The following is an 18,918-nucleotide window of genomic DNA, read 5'->3' on the forward strand; positions in this document are numbered from 1 at the left end:
GTAAAAATGTATTGGCAGGTATGTCTCAGTTTAGTCAGTATACCTCAAACTTGATCAACCTCAAAAGTGGTTTTTCATTTAACCATTATTCATTAATCAACCTGCAACCTGCCTTGTCTTATAGAGGGTTTAGTTCTGTCGTCTGTTTTAAAAGGTTTTTTAACCCGATTTACAGGCTTACTAAATTGGGCGATAAGTTGCAGATCGTGAAGTTCATTCAGGAATTCAGCTCATGATGTTAACTCCTATTCTTATATTGTATTGTTATAAATTGTGTATTTTTGTATTGTATCTTTGTATTGTATTCTATAAAAAAAAAGACTTAAACTCCTGAGTTTACTACAGACTGCACGCTATTGTTCTTCCAGTTCACCACAGGAGGGAGCTGCAGATGAGAAACTAAACTCAACCTCAGACCATTCTTTGCATCAACATTTCTGTTCAAAACTCCAGAAGAAACTGGGGATTTTAAAAATAGTTTTACCGCTTAAAAAAAACAACTCTAAACAGTATTCATGTTCTCTTTTCCCCTTACTCCAACTCCTCTTATGACTAGGATGTTTGTTACTATGTGAAGACACAAAGTATGGATTTGTGACGTATTAGATGAAATAAACCTAAGGAAAAACTTAAATGTGTTGAAAATACTGACAAACACAAGACCACTGTTGTGACCTGTTGCTTCAATTTTGATCTTAAAAACTCGTCTTTAACTTATTAAATAATTATTAGACTAAAAAGTATAGTTCACTTTTTAAATAAAGGTAACTCAGTTTGAATACAAGGTGGTACTTGGTAAATAAAAAATGCTTATTGGTTTCGCCTGGCAAGCATAGGTCTGTTTAAATCACGAATGTATGCGATTTATTTTCTATCTCTTCAAGAAAAACAGGCCGTGGTTAAACTTGTGAAGAATATTCGATCTAAATTTGTTTACACTCTTCAAACTTAGCTATTTTCTGTACAGCACCTGTCGGCTACTTTGCCTCGATTACTGAGCGCTGCTTTAAAGTGTCACCACCGGCCGTAGCACACCCTACAAAGTAGTCCCTTCTTGAATAAATGCGGCCACCCCAGTCAGAGCCGGAGGCGCCCCGGTCCCTGCAAACTTCTCACGCTAGGTAAGTATAATAGAGACCTTCTTTAACATCTAATTTGATGTTAAACTCAAGAAAAATGTTGTGTTTTTTTATATTATAAAGCTATTCTAGTCCTTTTTCTTCTATTGCAATAACTTTTCATTGAATCAACACTCAGACAACAGACTTAAAAATGTGAGCACATAAAGCATTTGTCTCTTAATTCTATAACTTTTTTTCTTTAATAGTACTTTATTGACCAAGTAACACTTTAGACGTATAACTTTCTCATAATTTTAAATTCTTATAAAGCCATTCATTTGTTTAATAAAAGCCCCTCTTGTGTCCAATAAAAAAGTAAATCTCTGAGTAAATCCGCTCATAGTTCTGCAACTGTGCTCTCACGTTGTTGAAGTATTCTGCACTGTGACAGACTTAAATGTAATCCATAAATAGGTCACATGATGATTATGAATGTGCTCCAGTGAAAGCAAATGGTTTTTTTTTTGGTTTGTTTTTGTGTCTAAACTCTTCTTTTAGGGACTGTTCTACTAATGCTTTTCTTTATTATTGGAGCCAAATCATTTCTTCCACCCTGTAAATGTCACATCAGTGCATTTATTTCTATTTTCGCATAATCCAGTTTATTGTGTAGTTTAGTATTGCTTCAAGTTCTCCTTTTTCTGTTTGTTTGTGAAGGACTTTTCCTGCAGATACGGATTCAGTCATGTCTAAGGCAAAAGATGCAGCTTCTTCCATTATGCAGACTCAACAGCTGCATGCTGCCATGGCCGATACCTATATCGAGCACATGTGCCTACTGGACATCGACTCTGAGCCCGCTGTGTCTCGCAACACTGGCATCGTCTGCACCATCGGTCAGAGTCTACAGATTTTCTGATGCCATACCAGAAAGAACCTGATACTTACTTGAACTGTTCTTTTGGCACACCATGCTTAACACTGATGGCTGTTTCTGCCTACTCACTATTTCAACACAGGGCCTGCATCCCGATCTGTAGACATGGCCAAGGAAATGATAAAAGCTGGGATGAACATTGCAAGAATGAACTTCTCTCATGGCACCCACGAAGTGAGTGAAAATGAGACTGATTGCTTTGCCTGCTGTAACGCCTTAAATCTGCCGAAAATTCAGAGGCAGCAACTTTTTTAACCAACTGGTGATAAAAGCACCTGTGGGGATCATAAACAAGTTTATTTTAAATATTGTAACTCACTAATCAACCTACATCGACACAGAAAAGTGCAGCATAAGTGTGACCATCGGAGAAAAGATTCAGCCGTCAATCTTTGACAGAACTGCCACTCTGACATTTTTCCTGTAGCTTCTGTTATGAGATCTAAGACCCTGCAGGTCTGTGTTGTAAATTAAAGGCCTACTGTATCAGCCTTTTTGGATGACCTTTCACTGTCGACCTTTAGCCTTTAAAGCCATGACTTTTGAAATCACTAGAATTGTGAGTGGAGCTTGTTAGCAATATCAAAGCGGTGATAAAGGGACTTAAAGGTAATAATGTACAATAGTTTTGCAAAAGACACAGCAAACTGAATGTGTTCTTAGAGGAAGCAAACAAATGACCTCCCTGTCATCCGTGTGCCAATTGCCAGTGCAGCTATAAATAGCAGCTACACTCACAGCAACAGCAGGGGTAGATTAGGTCAAGAGAAGCAACAAGGGGGAGAACAATGTTGACCAAGAACAGCAACATTCAACAGTTTTCACTGTAGTTTTTTTTTAGTTTTTTGTTTTTTTTTTGCAGGCAGCCTTTATTTGTGCACAGAATATTCACTGCCCATAAATGGCATTCTGGTAAAGGCAGTAATGTTACATGAGAAAAAATGTCAAATATTCTGCTGAACTCAGGCATCCATGTCAACTATTTTGGGAAAAGGCATGTCATGTGATAAATTGTGTGAAGTTATGCTTCAACCTTGACAGTTTTGTAGCCTAGTTGAACTGTCTGACCACCTGTCATTTCTTTTTCTTGGTGTGACCATTTAAAGTGCGAGTCTCTGAGTAAAGCAGGCTATAATTACTTGTTTTAAGCAATGTCCATGCTTTGAAAATGTAAGGTTTAGATTAATTTTTTTTATACAGTGATCCATATTCCCTCAACAGTACCATGCTGAAACCATCAAGAATGTCCGCGAGGCAACCGAGAGCTTTGGTCCAGGTACTGTTGAGTACAGACCAGTGGCCATTGCTCTGGACACCAAGGGACCAGAAATCAGGACCGGTCTGATCAAGGGCGTGAGTTCTTACCGCAAAAACAGATGAAGCTTTGTTTTTTCAAAGCAGACAATAACTGATAAAGTGTTTTCTGGTGTGGTTCAGAGTGGAACCGCAGAGGTGGAGCTCAAAAAGGGTCAGAACATTAAGCTTACCCTTGATGACAAATACAAGGACAACTGCGATGAGAATTATCTGTGGGTCGACTACAAAAACATTACCAAGGTGCTGCAGGTTGGAAACAACGTCTACATCGATGATGGTCTGATTTCCCTCAAGGTTAAGGAAGTTGGTAAGCACCTTTTTTTTAAGTTGAGTGAATTATTCTTTAAGGCTACTTGTGGATGTAATCCTTTCATCTTGCATGTTCTTAGGCAACGACTACCTGATGTGCGAGATTGAGAATGGCGGCCTTCTGGGTAGCAAGAAGGGTGTTAACCTACCCGGAGCAGCTGTGGACCTGCCAGCTTTGTCTGAAAAAGACATTCAGGACCTGCAGTTTGGGCTGGAGCAAGGCGTGGACATGGTCTTTGCATCTTTCATCCGTAAAGCAGCTGACGTTCAAGCTGTCAGGAAAGTTCTGGGTGAGAAAGGCAAGGACGTGAAAATCATCAGCAAGCTGGAGAACCACGAGGGCGTGCGCAGGTGGGTGGTTTAGATGTGGCTGTAAAAGGGAGTTTTTTCAAAGATGAAACCATTTTCTTTTTGATCTTCGTTTTAGGTTTGATGAGATCCTGGAGGCTAGCGATGGCATCATGGTTGCCCGAGGAGACTTGGGCATCGAAATCCCAACAGAGAAGGTCTTCATTGCCCAGAAAATGATGACTGGCAAGTGCAATAGAATTGGCAAGCCTATCATCTGTGCCACACAGGTATTAGACAAGCTTAATGATGAGTATATTCAAATTCCTTTGCACAAATGAAACTTAGCGGGTTATTTTGTTTATTTACGAAAAGATGCTGGAAAGCATGACCAAGAAGCCACGTCCGACCCGGGCAGAGGCGAGCGATGTCGCCAATGCTGTCCTGGACGGCAACGACTGCATCATGCTTAGTGGGGAGACTGCTAAGGGAGACTACCCTCTGGAAGCTGTACTCACACAGCACAGGGTAAGACTGCTTCTGTTCGACATTTGTGTTGCCTCATGATCAGGATTTGGAAAAACACAAGAATGAGCAGTTGCTGCATGTTTTTGACAAATTGATATTTGAAACTTTTATGTTTGGTTTGATACTATTCCTGCAAAAACTTGCACAAATCATCAACATTAATAATTTAATAGTTTTTGAGCTTACTGTAACTTAATCCATTCTGATGATTTTTTTTTACCCTTTAGCATCTTAGGTTTTGTACAGTAAACTAGTATTATTTTTTAAAATATTAGTATTTTAAATCCTCTGGTTGTGGAATTGTTGCTGTCTGCATAAATTATAAAGTGATGAGTTATTTTTTGATAATTTATTCAGTAATTGTCAGTATCTTTATAAAGAAAATATTTTTTGTTTTGAGTGCATGATTTCTTTTAAACATAATTCTTCATGTTAAGGGCCTTTTTAGGCTCTTAGAGGTTTAATTCCTGTAGAGATTCCAATATTTTTGCCATTTTTTGTGATGCAGAACAGAATGACTGTCACTGACATAAGTCTGGGTGGAACTAACAGCTTGTGTATGATGGTTTCTTTCTGGATGCTGCTGTGTCATTGCATTGTGCTGTAACTGTGTGCTGTGATTGTTCAAATAGTGTCTGCAGTGCACAGAAACAGTTCCGGACATCATGGCTGCAGCTGTTATTTAGCTTCTTGTCTGTGTGCTTTCAGGTATGAAGACTTTTGCTCTAAACTTACTTTTATTTGTTCTTTAAAGGACAAACAGATGTTTGTTGAAGCAGTGCAGCCTGAAGCCTAAAGTTGTCCTGGGGTATATTTTTAAAAAAGTGGGGTTTTTTGTACGTTTAGATTGCTCGTGAAGCCGAGGCGGCCATGTTTCACAGGCAGATGTTTGAAGAGCTGCGCCGCACCTCCCATCTGACGCGTGACCCCACGGAGAGCGTCGCCATCGGTGCCGTCGAGGCTTCTTTCAAGTGCTGCGCCAGTGCCATCATCGTTCTCACCAAGAGCGGCAGGTAAAGCACGTTCACGTCGCGAGAGCAGCTCTCCCCTCCTTCCGCCTGTAACACGGCAGCAATGTGGAAATTAGAGGGCTGGTTTAAAAAACATACCAGTAAAAGAGAGCAGCAGTGACTTATAAGCGCGCGGCACGCACCCATGCGTGGTCTACGCGGCGCGCGCGCCTTGGCGCAGCGCGTGCGCCAGAAGTTTCCTTCCACAACAGCGAAGGAAACTTCTGGCATGCAGCAGACCGGCTCTTCCAAACCCGTTGGTGATGGTGGATTTTTTCACACTGCTTTTAACGATTGCTTTTAACATGAAAGCTGCGTCATATTGTAGTGGTGGTCACATGCACGTTGGGTCTAATGGCACCAAAGGATTGTGGGATGCGGCTGATCATGGGTGTTTCTTTTATTGCACCATGACTGATGTGTCTAAGAACTGAGGCTAGGTCCATGCTGTTTGGCTGCTTGAGTGTGTGTCAAAGCAATCACGCTTGTTGCTGTACGTAGAATTATGCAGGCAGTCTCCACTCTGAGGCTGCCGGAGCGCTCCTGGCAGCCGTTAAATAAAAGCTTAAATTAGCCGCATTATTGAATAAGCTGCAGGGTCCAAAGTTGGTGACAAAAGTAGAGTCTTATAATATGGTAAAATATGGTACTAACTTCTGGCTGGCTTGTATTAAGTGTGTCTGCATTGACTGCTATCAATGTGTTCTCTTCTTGACACCTCCTTAGATCTGAACTCTGACATTACACAAGCTAATTTTAGCTTGTTTGGGAGTTCCTCACATTTAACACACAACACTGTAAGCTGCACTGATTCATATTGTGGAGAAGTTCATATTGTAATTTAATCATATATACTGAAATAGTTTGTTACCCTCCTCTTATTCAAAACCTTTGCAGATTGATTAACTTTAATCTAAGAAGAAGCTCCACTGCAGATTTCATCAAATTGTTACAAAATTACTACAAAAACATCGGTCTTCTCGTTTACTTAATGCCAATCATGACCAGATGGTTTGGCTTCCTTGATGCCGGTTTGTGTGGACTGATCGGCACCTAAATCTACAAACATTGATTTTACACCTGTTTTTTGCAGGTCTGCTTACATGCTGTCACGGTACAGGCCCCGTGCCCCCATCCTCGCCGTGACACGCTGCGGTCAGACCGCACGCCAGGCTCACCTGTACCGCGGCGTTTACCCGGTGCTCTACACCAAGAACGCCAATGACGTCTGGGCCGAGGATGTCGACATGCGCGTCAACTTTGCCATGGAATATGGTGAGTGGAACTTTTATTATTTTTGTTCTTGTTTAGAAAATTGTCATAATTATAGTAAGTGACTGCAGGAGAGAGTGGTCTAATCTCAGATTTATCTATAACTTATTTCATCTTTTCAGGCAAGTACCGCAAGTTCTTCAAGTCTGGGGATGTTGCCATTGTAGTGACCGGCTGGCGCCCCGGCTCTGGTTACACCAACACCATGAGAGTTGTGCTGGTGCCTTGAACATCATCCAAAGACACTAGTAGAACTAGTTCATGTTCATAGTGCTCTCCACTTAACTTTGGACAGTCAATGAATTATTTCCTTCAATATTTTGAGTTTTGTTTTTTTTGTTTCACTTTTAGTTGGAACAAAAATAAATAAAAAGATCACCAGGATTTAAGAATTGTCTATTTAATCTGACATGAGACTGGATGTGTGGATTTTTTATGTCTGCATGAACTTGGTGTTGTACAAGTTAATATTACCATCTCATAATTGTTATGCATTTTGGGATTTCTGCATTACTTTTAAGTTATTTTATTCAAAATACCTGCAGAAGTAGAAAATAATAGCATCAATATTTTATAATGACTCATAGTCTTGTCTGTTATACTTATAATGCTTGATAAATAAGTGAAATTTCAGAAAGCACAGATTAGTAGAGTCTGCAGTAGACTACGAGGTGCAGATCAATTAAACAGAAGTTGAAGTCAGAGTGAGGTCAGAGGTCATTATTTGTGACGAACAGTATGGTTTCATGCCAAGGAAAGGCACCATACATGCAATATTTGCTTTAAGTGTGTTGTTGGAGAAAAACAGAGAAGGTCAGAAGGAGCTGCAATTTTATTTTTGTATGTCTAGAAACTTCAAAGGAGGTTCATGAATGTAGTGAGGGAGGGCATTAGTGTGTTTGGTGTGATTATCAACACTGTTGACCGAGTTAATTCTTTTACACTTTCAGCGCAATAATGGTCAATACCTGTGGTGTTTGTGGCTGCCATAACTGGCAAAGCCATGAATCATGAATTTTATACTGTAGATTTTTTTTCTACTGTAAACGGGCTGCACGGTGGCGCAGAGGTTAGAGCCCTGGCCTCACAGCAAGAAGGCCCCAGTTCAAGTTTCAAGGTGCTGTGTGGCTTCCTCCCACTGTCCAAAAACATGCCTCGTAGGTTAATTGGTTACTCTAAATTGTCTCTAGGTGTAAATGTGAGTGTGCATGAGTGTGTGATTTGTGGGGACCTGTCCAGGGCTGCCTTTGCACACAAGTGGAGAGGATTGGTTCCGGCAGCCCCGTGATCCTGAAAGGGACAAAGGGGGTTTAAAAGATGAAAAAATACTGTAGATTCCCTGCAGTCATCAGTTGTCAGAGAGAAACAACTAAAAGTTGTCAACAGAAGGGATGGCTGGTGAGGCGAGGCTGAATCGTAAGGACATGACTCGATTCCTGCAAATTTGCTTGGATCATTTTGTCAAAGGTAAGTTACAGCTTGTAAACTTCAGCTAAATATCCACTAGTTTATGCATTTAAAAAGCTGCCTCTCATCCCCACACTGATGAATGGGCTGGCTAATTTTGTTTTTTAGGCACTGCACAGTATGAACGTAGTATCTAACTCTACCTTTCAATTGTTGTTTTTTTGTGTCATGTTTATTCTATTTTTTCCAGGCAAACCATCAGACCTCAATGATAAAATCAACCCCAACTGGGCTCCTTTTACCAAACTTGGGACATGACAACTTTAGGAATGCAGCTTCTGCTGTTGTACTTTTTGACAGGAAGATGGCACAGGCTCTGAAGGTGAAGGAAGCAACAGCAGCCTCTGCTCTGGTCAAACTTGGCCCTGTCGAGAAGGAATGCCAACTAATTGAGACATCTTGTGGGCCAAAAGGTAAAGGAGATTCAAAATGAATTAACTGGGGACATGATAAGATGCCATGCAGTGTGACAGATAGGTGTGACAGTTACCAGTTGAATCAAGATATATTTAAAGGTGATGATAGCAAAGTCAAATTCTATACTGGTCTGCAGAACATCTTGCTTCTGCTTCATGTACATTCAGAACTCTGCTGCCCGTCTGCTCACACACACCCGCTCTGGTGAACACACCACCCCCATCCTTCAGAACCTTCACTGGCTCACTGGCTTCACTGGCTCCCAGCGTATCAAATTCAAAGTTCTCCTCATCACTTTCAAAGCCCTTCATAACCTGGCCCCAACATACCACACCGATCTCCTCCAGCGTCACACCCCTTCCCGCTCTCTGCGCTCGTCCGATGCTAACCTTCTGTCTCTACCCTGTCGGACCAAGCGTCGAAACTGGGGAGACAGAGCCTTCTCCATTGCTGCTCCAACCCTGTGGAACACTCTGCCCCAACATCTCAGAGACTGCACTGACCTCCCAGTTTTTAAAAAATCACTTAAAACTCATCTTTTTAAAATAGCTTTTAATCTTTAATCTGTCTTCTGTGTTTTTATTAGTATTTTTATTGTATTAGCTCTGTTCTTATTAACTGTTTCTCATGTGTTGTAAAGCGTCTTTGTGTGTCATTTAAAGTGCTATACAAATAAAATTTATTATTATTATTATTATTATGTGTTTAACTCTGTGAGTGCACACAGTAATTACACTAGTCGCAGAGCTCTGACCAAGCTTCAGCAACTTATGTTAACACTGATGAGACAAGGTTAAAGTGCCCAGGACCTTAGTTATAGATGCCATGTTCTGAGTCAACGGTATCAAGGATATTTTGGTCTGTTATTGAGGCAATACATTCTAGGCAGTGGTGGGCTGTCAGGGCCTTAACTGAAGGCCTAAAAGATATCTGAATCATGTGTTAATTATATTTTGTCCATGCACACTCATTAAATCATCCCGAATGGTCTGTCCATTCCATTTTACTGTGTCTATGATGGTTATGCTGCTTCCAGACAGACATATTTCCATATTGGAGTATTTAACCAATCGCATTTCAGCTGTCCTTTGTTGCTAGGCAGAGTAAGGGCCTTCACCATGAGTTGTGAAGGCCTCCTAATGCAAAATCAATGTCGGTAATTCATTTCTTTCAACCAATCAGATTTTTGAGTTGGTGTCTGCAGGGCCTTCTAGCAGGTTTAGGCAACGTCACAGTATTTAGACGTTCTGATTGGACACAAGTTTCAGGAAGTCACATTCAGCCTTGTCCACAGAGACGTGGAGTACTTTTTGATCTGTCTCAGTTACAAACAGAACTGATTGTAATGTACGCCACGGAGGATTTAGCAGGAAAATCTCCCACTGATCTCCTTGACTTTCTTCATCAGAAAAATCTGAGTGAGATCATGAGGCAGCTGAACAAATGTGTGTGTTTGGCGCTGACCATCCCTGTGTCCACTGCATCTGTCGAGCAGACATTTTCGGATCTAAAGCGAATTAAAACCTACGCAGAAAGCACAGCTGAACAGACACAGCTCTGAGCACTGGCCTTGATGGCAATAGAAAAGGACTTCTTGATGGAACTAGACTGGGGTAAACTCATATTTTCCGATGAAGCCTCTTTCCGATTGTTTGGGCCATCTGGAAAAATGCTTGTCCGGAGAAGAAAAGGTGAGCACTACCATCAGTACTGTGTCATGCCAACAGTAAATCATCTTGAGACCATTTGTGTGTGGGGCTTCTTCTCATTCAAGGGAGTGGGCTCACTCACAATTTTGCCCCACAGCCATGAATAAAGAATGGTGACAAAACACCCTCCAACAGCAACTTCTTCCAACAATCTAACACTTTGGTGACCAACAATGTATTTTCCAGCATGATGGAGCACTGTGCAAGGCAAAAGTGATAACTAAGTGGCTCGGGGACCAAAACATTGAAATTTGGGTCCATGGCCTGGAAACCCCCATGATCTTAATCCCATTGAGAACTTGTGCTCAATCCTCAAGAGGCGGGCGTACAAACAAAAACCCAAAGGAATGGGATGCAGCTCTTGGATTAACCACTTCCTGTAAAGCTGACATTTGTTCCTCTGTCAGTGGACAGTCAGTCAATGTTTGGGACAACAATGTTTGAATGGTTCTGGGTGGACAGCTCACTTTTGTCCCAGTCAGTGTCTGGAATCTGGAACTCCTGCAACAAACAAAAATTAGGAAAGATTAATTATATTGAATAAACTGTGAGGGGTAAAAAAAAAAAGAACATCTTTACCTGTGTGTTTTCTGGTACAGTAACAGAGTGATATGTGTGACCCTACTCCCACAGCTGGTTGGGAGTCATGTTGCTTTCTGTTTACAATGGATGATTGTCCCATCCACTGCAAAACGTATCCAACTCATCTTTCAAGCAAGGCAGAAACACCTAATGTCGGCAGAAGAAGTGTGTAGTATTTGAAATGTCGAGATGGCCTTCTTCCTCAAGGTTGTGAAGGACTTCATGATAGATGGATGTAACGCCACCCAGAGGTCTGTCCATAGTTGCTCTATTCTGAAATAATATTTAAGGAACTATGTAGTCAGGTCTGGCTTTTCTTTATTGATAAATTACTTGAGTTGAAACCTTACATGAAATCCATCCATTACTACACTGACCAAAAATATAAACGCAACACTTTTGTTATTGCTCCCACTTTTTATGGTATGAACTCAAAGATGTGAAACATTTTCCACATACACAAAATAACCAGTTCTCTGAAATCTGTCTAAATCTGTGATTTCAGAGTGGCGTTTTCTTGCGGCCAGTCTAAGGCACACCTGTGCAATAATCATGCAGTCTAATCAGCATCTTGATATGGCACACCTGCGAGGTGGGATGGATTGTCTTGTTGAACCTGCGCGATAACTTCTCTTTTTTTCTTTCTGACTGTGGTCGGAAACGCAGGGAAGATTTTCTCCAGGGCCGAAGACGGATCCTCGTTTGGGGTTCACTTTCCCGTTCGGATCCTCAGCCTCCAGAGCGAGTTAATAAGACAAAATACTTCTTCTGGGGAGGGACACCATCTTTTTATTAAGGTTCTCAGTCCTCGATCACACAATATAGAGGCAAACTCTCCCGCTCTGCGCTCTCACCCCCCTCTTTCGCCCGTGCTCTCACACATGCTCGCGGGGTCTCCAACACACACACGCACCCACGCACACACACACAGCGCGCGCACACTCCATAACTGTCGCCCCGTAAGCTTCATCGCCTGCAGAGATCCTGCAAACCACCCATCAAAAAATAAAACATTAATAAATCAAAAATCAAGCAACTAAACTTCCAGACATTTGGAACGTTATCAATAAACATTCAGCTCACCTGTTCAACTAAGTTTAGTCGGTCTGCTCTGCTGCTTTGCAGCGTTCACTTGTTGCTGCTGCTGCCCTGTATGCGCACTTCCACTTTAATCTCGTAAAAATACAATTTTTTTCTCATAAATTTACGGTTTAAAATTTCATAATTTTACTTTTTTTGGTGGCCCTAAAATTCTGTCGTATCGAATAGTTTGAATCTGCCAGGCTTTTATTTTTTCCCCGGAAAAAAAGTCCTCACTTCCGTTGTGCTGAGCTTAATGCTAATGCTGCAGTTATGTCGTCGTGCTTCTATGGGTAATGCCGCTGCGCTGTCTCTTAATGCCGTTGTGCTTCGGGTAATTTCGTCGCGCTTCGGGTAATGCCGTTGCGTTTTTCCATTTGTATGTAGGGTGAGCCCTGTCGGCCACCGTAGTCATGTAATGAGGCTAACAAATGTTCCTTTTTTAGGGTTTAAGTCTCGGCTGGGGGACCTGAAACAGAGCTCCAATGGGGAACCCCTCTGTGTGGAGTTTGCATGGTCTCCTTGTGCATGTGTTGGTTTTCTCCAGGGACTACGGCTTCCTCCCACCGTCCAAAAACATGCTTCATAGGTCCATTGGTGACTGTAAATAGTTTGTTGGTGTGAAGGTGAGCGTGCATGGGTGTGTGACCCTGGGACAGACTTGAGACCTGTCCAGGGTGTCCCCTGCCTTTGCCCACAAGTAGCCTTGATAGGCTCCGGCAGCCCCATAATCCCGAAAGGGACAAAACGGTTTAGAAGATGAATGAATGCATGTTCTTATCCTTAGGCAGAAGTTAACATTTGGCCCAAAAAATGATTCATGCCATAAGGCTAACAAATGTTTTTTTTGGGAGGAGGAGCTTTCCTTAAAGAGGGACCAGCAACCAGCACTTGACAGGAGACATGGCCCCCCTTGCAACTCCCCCCCTTTTGGCCCACCACCACCCGCCCTAATGGCGTAATGGCGACGTCACATCTGCCCCATATCTGTTCCTGATAAGGCAGGTGGGGCATGCTTTCTCTTTCAATTACGTTTGCTGGCCTATCGAAGCAATAGAATTTAATCAGAATCCAACTCTTTTTTGACATAAAAAAAAATCACAACCAACTCAGTTTTGCTCCCGCTGCCTTTTAAAAAAAAACACACTCTAGCATGCATGTTTTACCAGTATGTTTTAACGTTAAATACAGAAAAAAACACCCATAACTGAACCTGCGCCCTTTAAAGAGTAGTTACATTTATTTTTTATTAAATTCAGTTACATGTATAAGTTATATCTGGCCCTTTGAGGGTGACCACTATGCTGATGTGGCCCGCGGTGAAAAGGAGTTTGACACCCCTGCCTTGGGCGATGAAACACAAAACCCAATTTGCAGTTTGAGTGGGAAAAAAAATCTCTTTAAAGCTGAAGGACAACTCATCAAAACACTTCTGTTTTATGTCCTTACATTTGCAATCAACTGACCTCATGATGTGAAGATGTTCCTGGTCATTTCTTCAATTACTCACTTATGTGGACATTAAATACTCAAATCATCTTGGGGTTCTCAAACCTTTTTGGGCTCTTAGTTCTTGAGGAGACAATCAGCTGGTAGAATCTCGTGAGGAACTTTTGAAACTATTTTATCTGCTATGCTGCACACAGATTGAGCTAGTCACCTAATGAATTTATTTGTATTTTTATGTTCCACTTCAGTTTTTCATTTTTCCCATAATTAATTAATTATCAGAATCCCTTCAGTTTCCAATAAGGTCACAAATCAACCACTAACAAGCACGGTCAGTTTGAATACAGCTGCAGGGGTTCAAACCATGGCCTTATTCCTGACAGGCAACAGTGTCAACCACTTCACCACTGTATATATCTTATACTTATTTTTCTAGGTTTTATCGCTGCCTAAGCTTCACTGCAAAACTTCACGAACTGCTTCTGCAAATGAAACGTGTTGAAATGAAGATGCATTTGCTTGAATCTTTCATTAAATATATATTTCACTGTACAAAATACAACCTTCAATGTCTTCCCTTTAGGATTATCAAGAATGGATGATAGTGGTGAATTCGTTAAATAGATGAATGTTCCTGAGGAAACAAAAGAGACCATGAAGCATGAGTAGGTATAAATCCAAACATTTATTTCTCTGTATTAAAAAAAGATCTTTCTTAAGATTCAGAGAGAAAGATTGATACAAGCAGGATCCGGCTGATAAAGATGAAGAGTTTTTCATTGTTTAGTGACACTGTAGCACTTGAGGAATTTTGCTGGCAGAAAGAGTAAAATCACAGCAGCTACTTCACAGGTTTGTCTCCAACGTCAGAGACGAGAAGTCTTTCCCAATTACTCCTGTGAGGCGTGTCTGAATGCTGCCTCAGCTCCATCGTCTGCTGTATTTGAAGGAGTTAGTCCAGACCTGATACTTGTAGCTTTGACTTTTCACTTCACTTCACAGAGTTTAGAGATGTTGGTTTCTGTTGGAGCAGCAACTTTGTTTTCTTCAGAGAATTTTCCTGAAAAGTGACTCAACAAACTGAGATGACATCTACTGTTTCACCATCAATTTGGGAAGAATGAGAAAAGCAGGACTTCCTGTCTCATTACCCGTTTTTGTGAGGATGGACTGAAGATGCAGATATTAAACTCCTTCCCCAGTAGTTGATGGTGGAATACCAAAAGCAGTGAATTGACTCTATTTAGAGTGGCTTAGCCACTAGAAGGCACCCCAGGGCACCTTTGAGAGAAAAGTAATTGCCAAAAAAAATGCTCAATAATTTTCACTTGAAAGGTATTTTTTAGTTTTTATTTAATGTAATTTGTGGTTTAAAATGTATGTTTTGTCAGTATTTCAAGTATTGATTTTCAATTCCAAGTTTTTGTCACATTCAGCTTGCTTCATAATGCCATAGATGCAGAAGACTGACAGAGGCAAATGAGTCACTGAGACAACCCCTAAAGGGAGCAGCAACAAAAACATCTTTTTTGATAAAGTGAAAGTCCAGAGAGTGAAATTGGAGGACCAGTCCTCAACTTCAACCCGATTAGTCTGTAAAAATTACAGAAATTACAAAGAGTATAGACCACCACTTTACTATAAAAAGACCCAACAGGTTTAGGTTATTCAATTTAGCCCCCACAACAACATAAAGACAAATATGGGGTCCTTTTAACAACATACATTTGTCAGTACACAAAAATGAAATTTGTATCATGTATCATTGTGTCATTCATCAAAAAGATGAATGAGTCAGTTCGCCTGCCCTTCAGTCTGGCCAGAAAAAAAAGGCAAACTGAGCTCACGTATTGTCAGAGATTTTTTTTTTTAATGACTGAAGTTTTGGAGCAACTTATGCAAAAGTCAAATCTGATTTCTCAAGTGTCCACAGAAGATGTCACTATGTACGTCAGAAAGAAGAGCTTTTCAGAGAGCTCACAACAGTCTTTAAGATAGTAGAAGAGAATGGGCTGCTTCCACATCACCATGGTAACCAGATATAGTCAGCACCCTAAAGGAATCTCCTGAAAAGAAAAAAATGGATCCTCCCAAAGTCTTTAGGCTGTCTTAGATGATCATAAAAAGAAAAAGTCTGTCTGATGCCCTATAATATTGGGCTAATTCTGAATCAGTGTTGGTTTGAAGAGACATGGTTATTCAAAATTACAACAACAAACAAAACAAAACTATGAAATCCTAACAGTTCATCTTCACATGAGCCACAAACAAAAAGTAGACTTTAGGGGCCAAACCCAAACTATGCAATAGATCAGAGGCTGGGTGAAATGAAAATGAAAATATTTTCTTTGATTAACAGAAATGCAGGAGCTGAGTCAGAAACAACAGGACAAACAGAGGAAAATGTGTCTGAAAGAGAACCACAGGCGAGTAAAAGGAAGGGCTGCCCTTGAACTTACCTTGGAGTTGGAGTAAAACAAATCATGAATTATGCCAGAGCCCCTTTCTACAAGCATGGTCTCAAACAGACTCCATGTCATGATCAGTGAATCTGGATCATCTGTGATGATTACTAACAGAAACCAGGCGTGAGTCGGACAGGGAGCAGAGCAGGAACATTGGCAGCACAAGAAGCTAAAACTGAACATGAGCTAAACAGATGAATGCTCACAACTACCTTAGAGTCTCAAACTATTTCTCCCAATTTAATAATGTTGATAATAATAATGACAAGATTAAAAATCCATTATTTGTCAATTTATAATGTAATTTTTCCTTTAAAATTTGATTTTATTCAGTTTATCTTTCGTGTGTTGTGTTATAAATCTTAATTTCAACATGTTTTGTGTTTAAAAGAACACATTTGTTAGAAATGTTACATGGATTCTGCACATGCCTACATACCAGCATTTGAAACTTTATCTAGAGCCAAAAATGTTAATAGTTCTTTTGCTTTGTCTGTTTTTGTTTCCTTATCTTTGCAATATGTGCCTTCTGTCGGCTATGTAGATTTATGAGAAACATTTTGACTGATATATATATGGGTGCATCATCCATCCATCTTCTACATCAGTGGTTTGCAACCTTTACCTCTATGAGAGCCAGCACTGCAGCACATAAAAGTTCCTTTCACAATACAATCCACTCTCTGTCAAATAGGATCCTCTTGCTGCAGCAGCTTAACTTGAATAAAAAAAAGCAAGAAAGTCAAACGTGACATTCATCATTTCTATCATTTGGTGCACCTTCTTCCAAATATGACAACAATGGTATAAAATGCAATAAAAATATTTTTAATCTATTCTGAAAGAACTTTGCCTCTGAACGTCAACTAGACTCCTATTGTGCTGCTAAAGATCAGACTATGTGCTTAAAGTTTATTCCAAAGATAAACCACTTTGACAATAGATTAACCCTTCTACCACAATTTTACTCATTTATCTGATACGTTAAAATCTAAACAGAAATGACAAAACTTCATTTGCAAAAACAAATGAACCCAATCTACAAGCACATTAGTTATTCAAATGTTTTGCATTTTTATTCCAAGCCAAAAAGACTCCATAGAGCAGGGGTCGGGAACCTATGGCTCGCGAGCCATATATGGCTCTTTTGATGGTCACATGTGGCTCGCAGACAAATCTTTAATTATACTTTTTTTTCTTTCTTTAGACCAGTCCTTCTCGGGGGCGATGCGATGCCAGAGGCGCGCAGTAGTAGCGGTGCTTAGACAGAAAAATCTGCGCCAGCATGATCAGTTTACTCTTCCACTTTTGGCTTCTCCCATCAGGGGTCGCCACAGCGAACGAGTCGCATGGTAAATTTGGCAATGTTTTACGCCGGATGCCCTTCCTGACGCAACCTTCTCATTCCGGGCTTGGAACCGGCAGAGGTAGAGAAGGGAACAGGGAGGGCCCTGGAGTCGAACCTGGGTTTCACGGATGGAAGGCGCCGCAAACCAGCACGAGCTAAACTACCTCCAGCATGATCAGTTTACTATTATCTATTATTTCACAGAGTTTGTACCACCTGGAAACCTGTGAATTGCCGTGCCTAAAACTGCGCGCTCCCGTCTCTGAGAAAGAGCGCGCAGATGCGGGGACGGGATGTGTCAGGAAGAAAGCAGAGGGTGGGGGTGAGGGGTTGTGGAGACAGTCAGCAGGTGAATCGCGCAGGGATGGTAAAAACGTAAAACCCGCTGCCCGTCACTCACTGCAGCGTGTGAGTATATGTTTGGCTCCAGGTCTGCATGTGAGCAGTCTGTCTCACATCTACAAAACATTCAGACCTACGATCACGTTTAAAGTCTCAACACCTGCATGAAGCAGAAACTCACCACGTATAATCAACCAGACTAGACCATCAGTAAAACCACCATGAGAAATACTCATCATTTATTAGCAACAGCATAACGATGTTATTAAAAAGAATCCACAGACTTATTGTACTTTAAAAATGTTGAAATTATATCAAATGCACACATTCATTTGTATATTTAGTTTTAAACAAATTGTCGCGGACTGAGTTGGACTGGGTGGCTGTTGGGTCGCGTTGAAAGTTCTGGAGTTCATTAAACGCATCAAGCAGAGATCTGATTGGCTCTCAGTTCAGTCGCTCAGCCTGTTGTTAGGGGGTTTGGACCAATGGGGTTCAGCTGTGGGCCGAATAATGGAAATGGGAGGGCTGACGCGCGAGCAGGTGAATATAAAGTTGGGAGAAGCGCTCTCGTCTCGGCGGGAGAGATTTAGGAGTTGCTGAATTAATTGTTCGGCGTTTGTTGCGGTCTACAGTAACCAGAATAAAGAACCTTAAAGAGGTTAAGTCTCCGTGCCTCAGTGTGGGAAAGGGACACTACATTATTGTACGGCTCTTTCGAAATTACAATTAAAAATATGTGGCGTTTATGGCTCTCTCGGCCAAAAAGGTTCCCGACCCCTGCCATAGAGGAATGAAGGAGCCACAGCTAGAGCCTCTGGTTGCAGACACCTGTTCTATACCCACGTATTTCTATTCAGGTTCATGGGTAGTTGAAGCCTAACCAGCTACTATTGGGTGAAGAGAACACCCTGGACAGCTTACCATTTCATAACAGGGCAACACTCAGTGAGACAAACACACACAAATATTCACACCCAAGGAACAGTTACAATCAACCCACGAGGCATGTCTTTTTATGACTGTGGGATGAAGCTGGAGTGCGCAACGAAAATCCACGCTTGCACAGGAGAGAAAATACAAACTCCACCCATGGTGCGGATTTGAACCAAGACCATCTCACTGTAAGGCGGAAAGTGCAGACCACTGCCCCACTATGCATTCCATGGAGGTACTTTTTCTTTTTTAACTATTATGCGTCATCACATTCATAAACCAGTTTAACTCTTTAAACAAAGCAAATATATAGGCCTGTCAGATTTTTGTTTTTAGTCGTTCAAAATGTCTTTAGTGGCAAAATTGGGTTATTCTCAATAGGCAATCCATCTAGTATCTAT

General features: G+C 41.1%; 1 protein-coding gene and 1 long non-coding RNA gene across 2 annotated transcripts; one reads left to right on the forward strand and one right to left on the reverse strand.

Annotated features, from left to right (window-relative positions):
* Positions 1-993: 993 nt before the first annotated feature.
* On the forward strand, positions 994-7,108 carry LOC101170426 (pyruvate kinase PKM). Its single transcript, XM_004069561.3, has 11 exons — positions 994-1,121; positions 1,779-1,957; positions 2,081-2,172; positions 3,220-3,351; positions 3,436-3,622; positions 3,705-3,975; positions 4,052-4,202; positions 4,288-4,440; positions 5,287-5,453; positions 6,544-6,725; positions 6,845-7,108. Exons 1-11 carry the CDS (start codon positions 1,063-1,065, stop codon positions 6,949-6,951), a joined length of 1,680 nt encoding a protein of 559 aa, XP_004069609.2. The 5' UTR covers positions 994-1,062; the 3' UTR covers positions 6,952-7,108.
* Positions 7,109-14,092: 6,984 nt separating this feature from the next.
* Positions 14,093-16,959, reverse strand: LOC110015241. Its single transcript, XR_002290399.2, has 3 exons — positions 15,886-16,959; positions 14,578-14,707; positions 14,093-14,486 (listed from the first exon to the last, which is right to left on the reverse strand). It is a non-coding gene; the product is annotated as an uncharacterized LOC110015241 (long non-coding RNA).
* Between the last annotated feature and the right edge of the window lie 1,959 nt (positions 16,960-18,918).

Source organism: Oryzias latipes, chromosome 6, assembly GCF_002234675.1.
Source record: "Oryzias latipes chromosome 6, ASM223467v1".
NCBI lineage: Eukaryota > Metazoa > Chordata > Actinopteri > Beloniformes > Adrianichthyidae > Oryzias > Oryzias latipes.

Excerpts from the sequence above, each read along its gene's own strand:
- LOC101170426 (XM_004069561.3), top strand. The coding sequence starts at position 1,063 with ATGCGGCCACCCCAGTCAGAGCCGGAGGCGCCCCGGTCCCTGCAAACT. Across the intron at positions 2,173-3,219 it reads TCTCTCATGGCACCCACGAA|TACCATGCTGAAACCATCAA; the intron begins GTGAGTGAAAAT and ends TTCCCTCAACAG. Across the intron at positions 4,203-4,287 it reads CTATCATCTGTGCCACACAG|ATGCTGGAAAGCATGACCAA; the intron begins GTATTAGACAAG and ends ATTTACGAAAAG.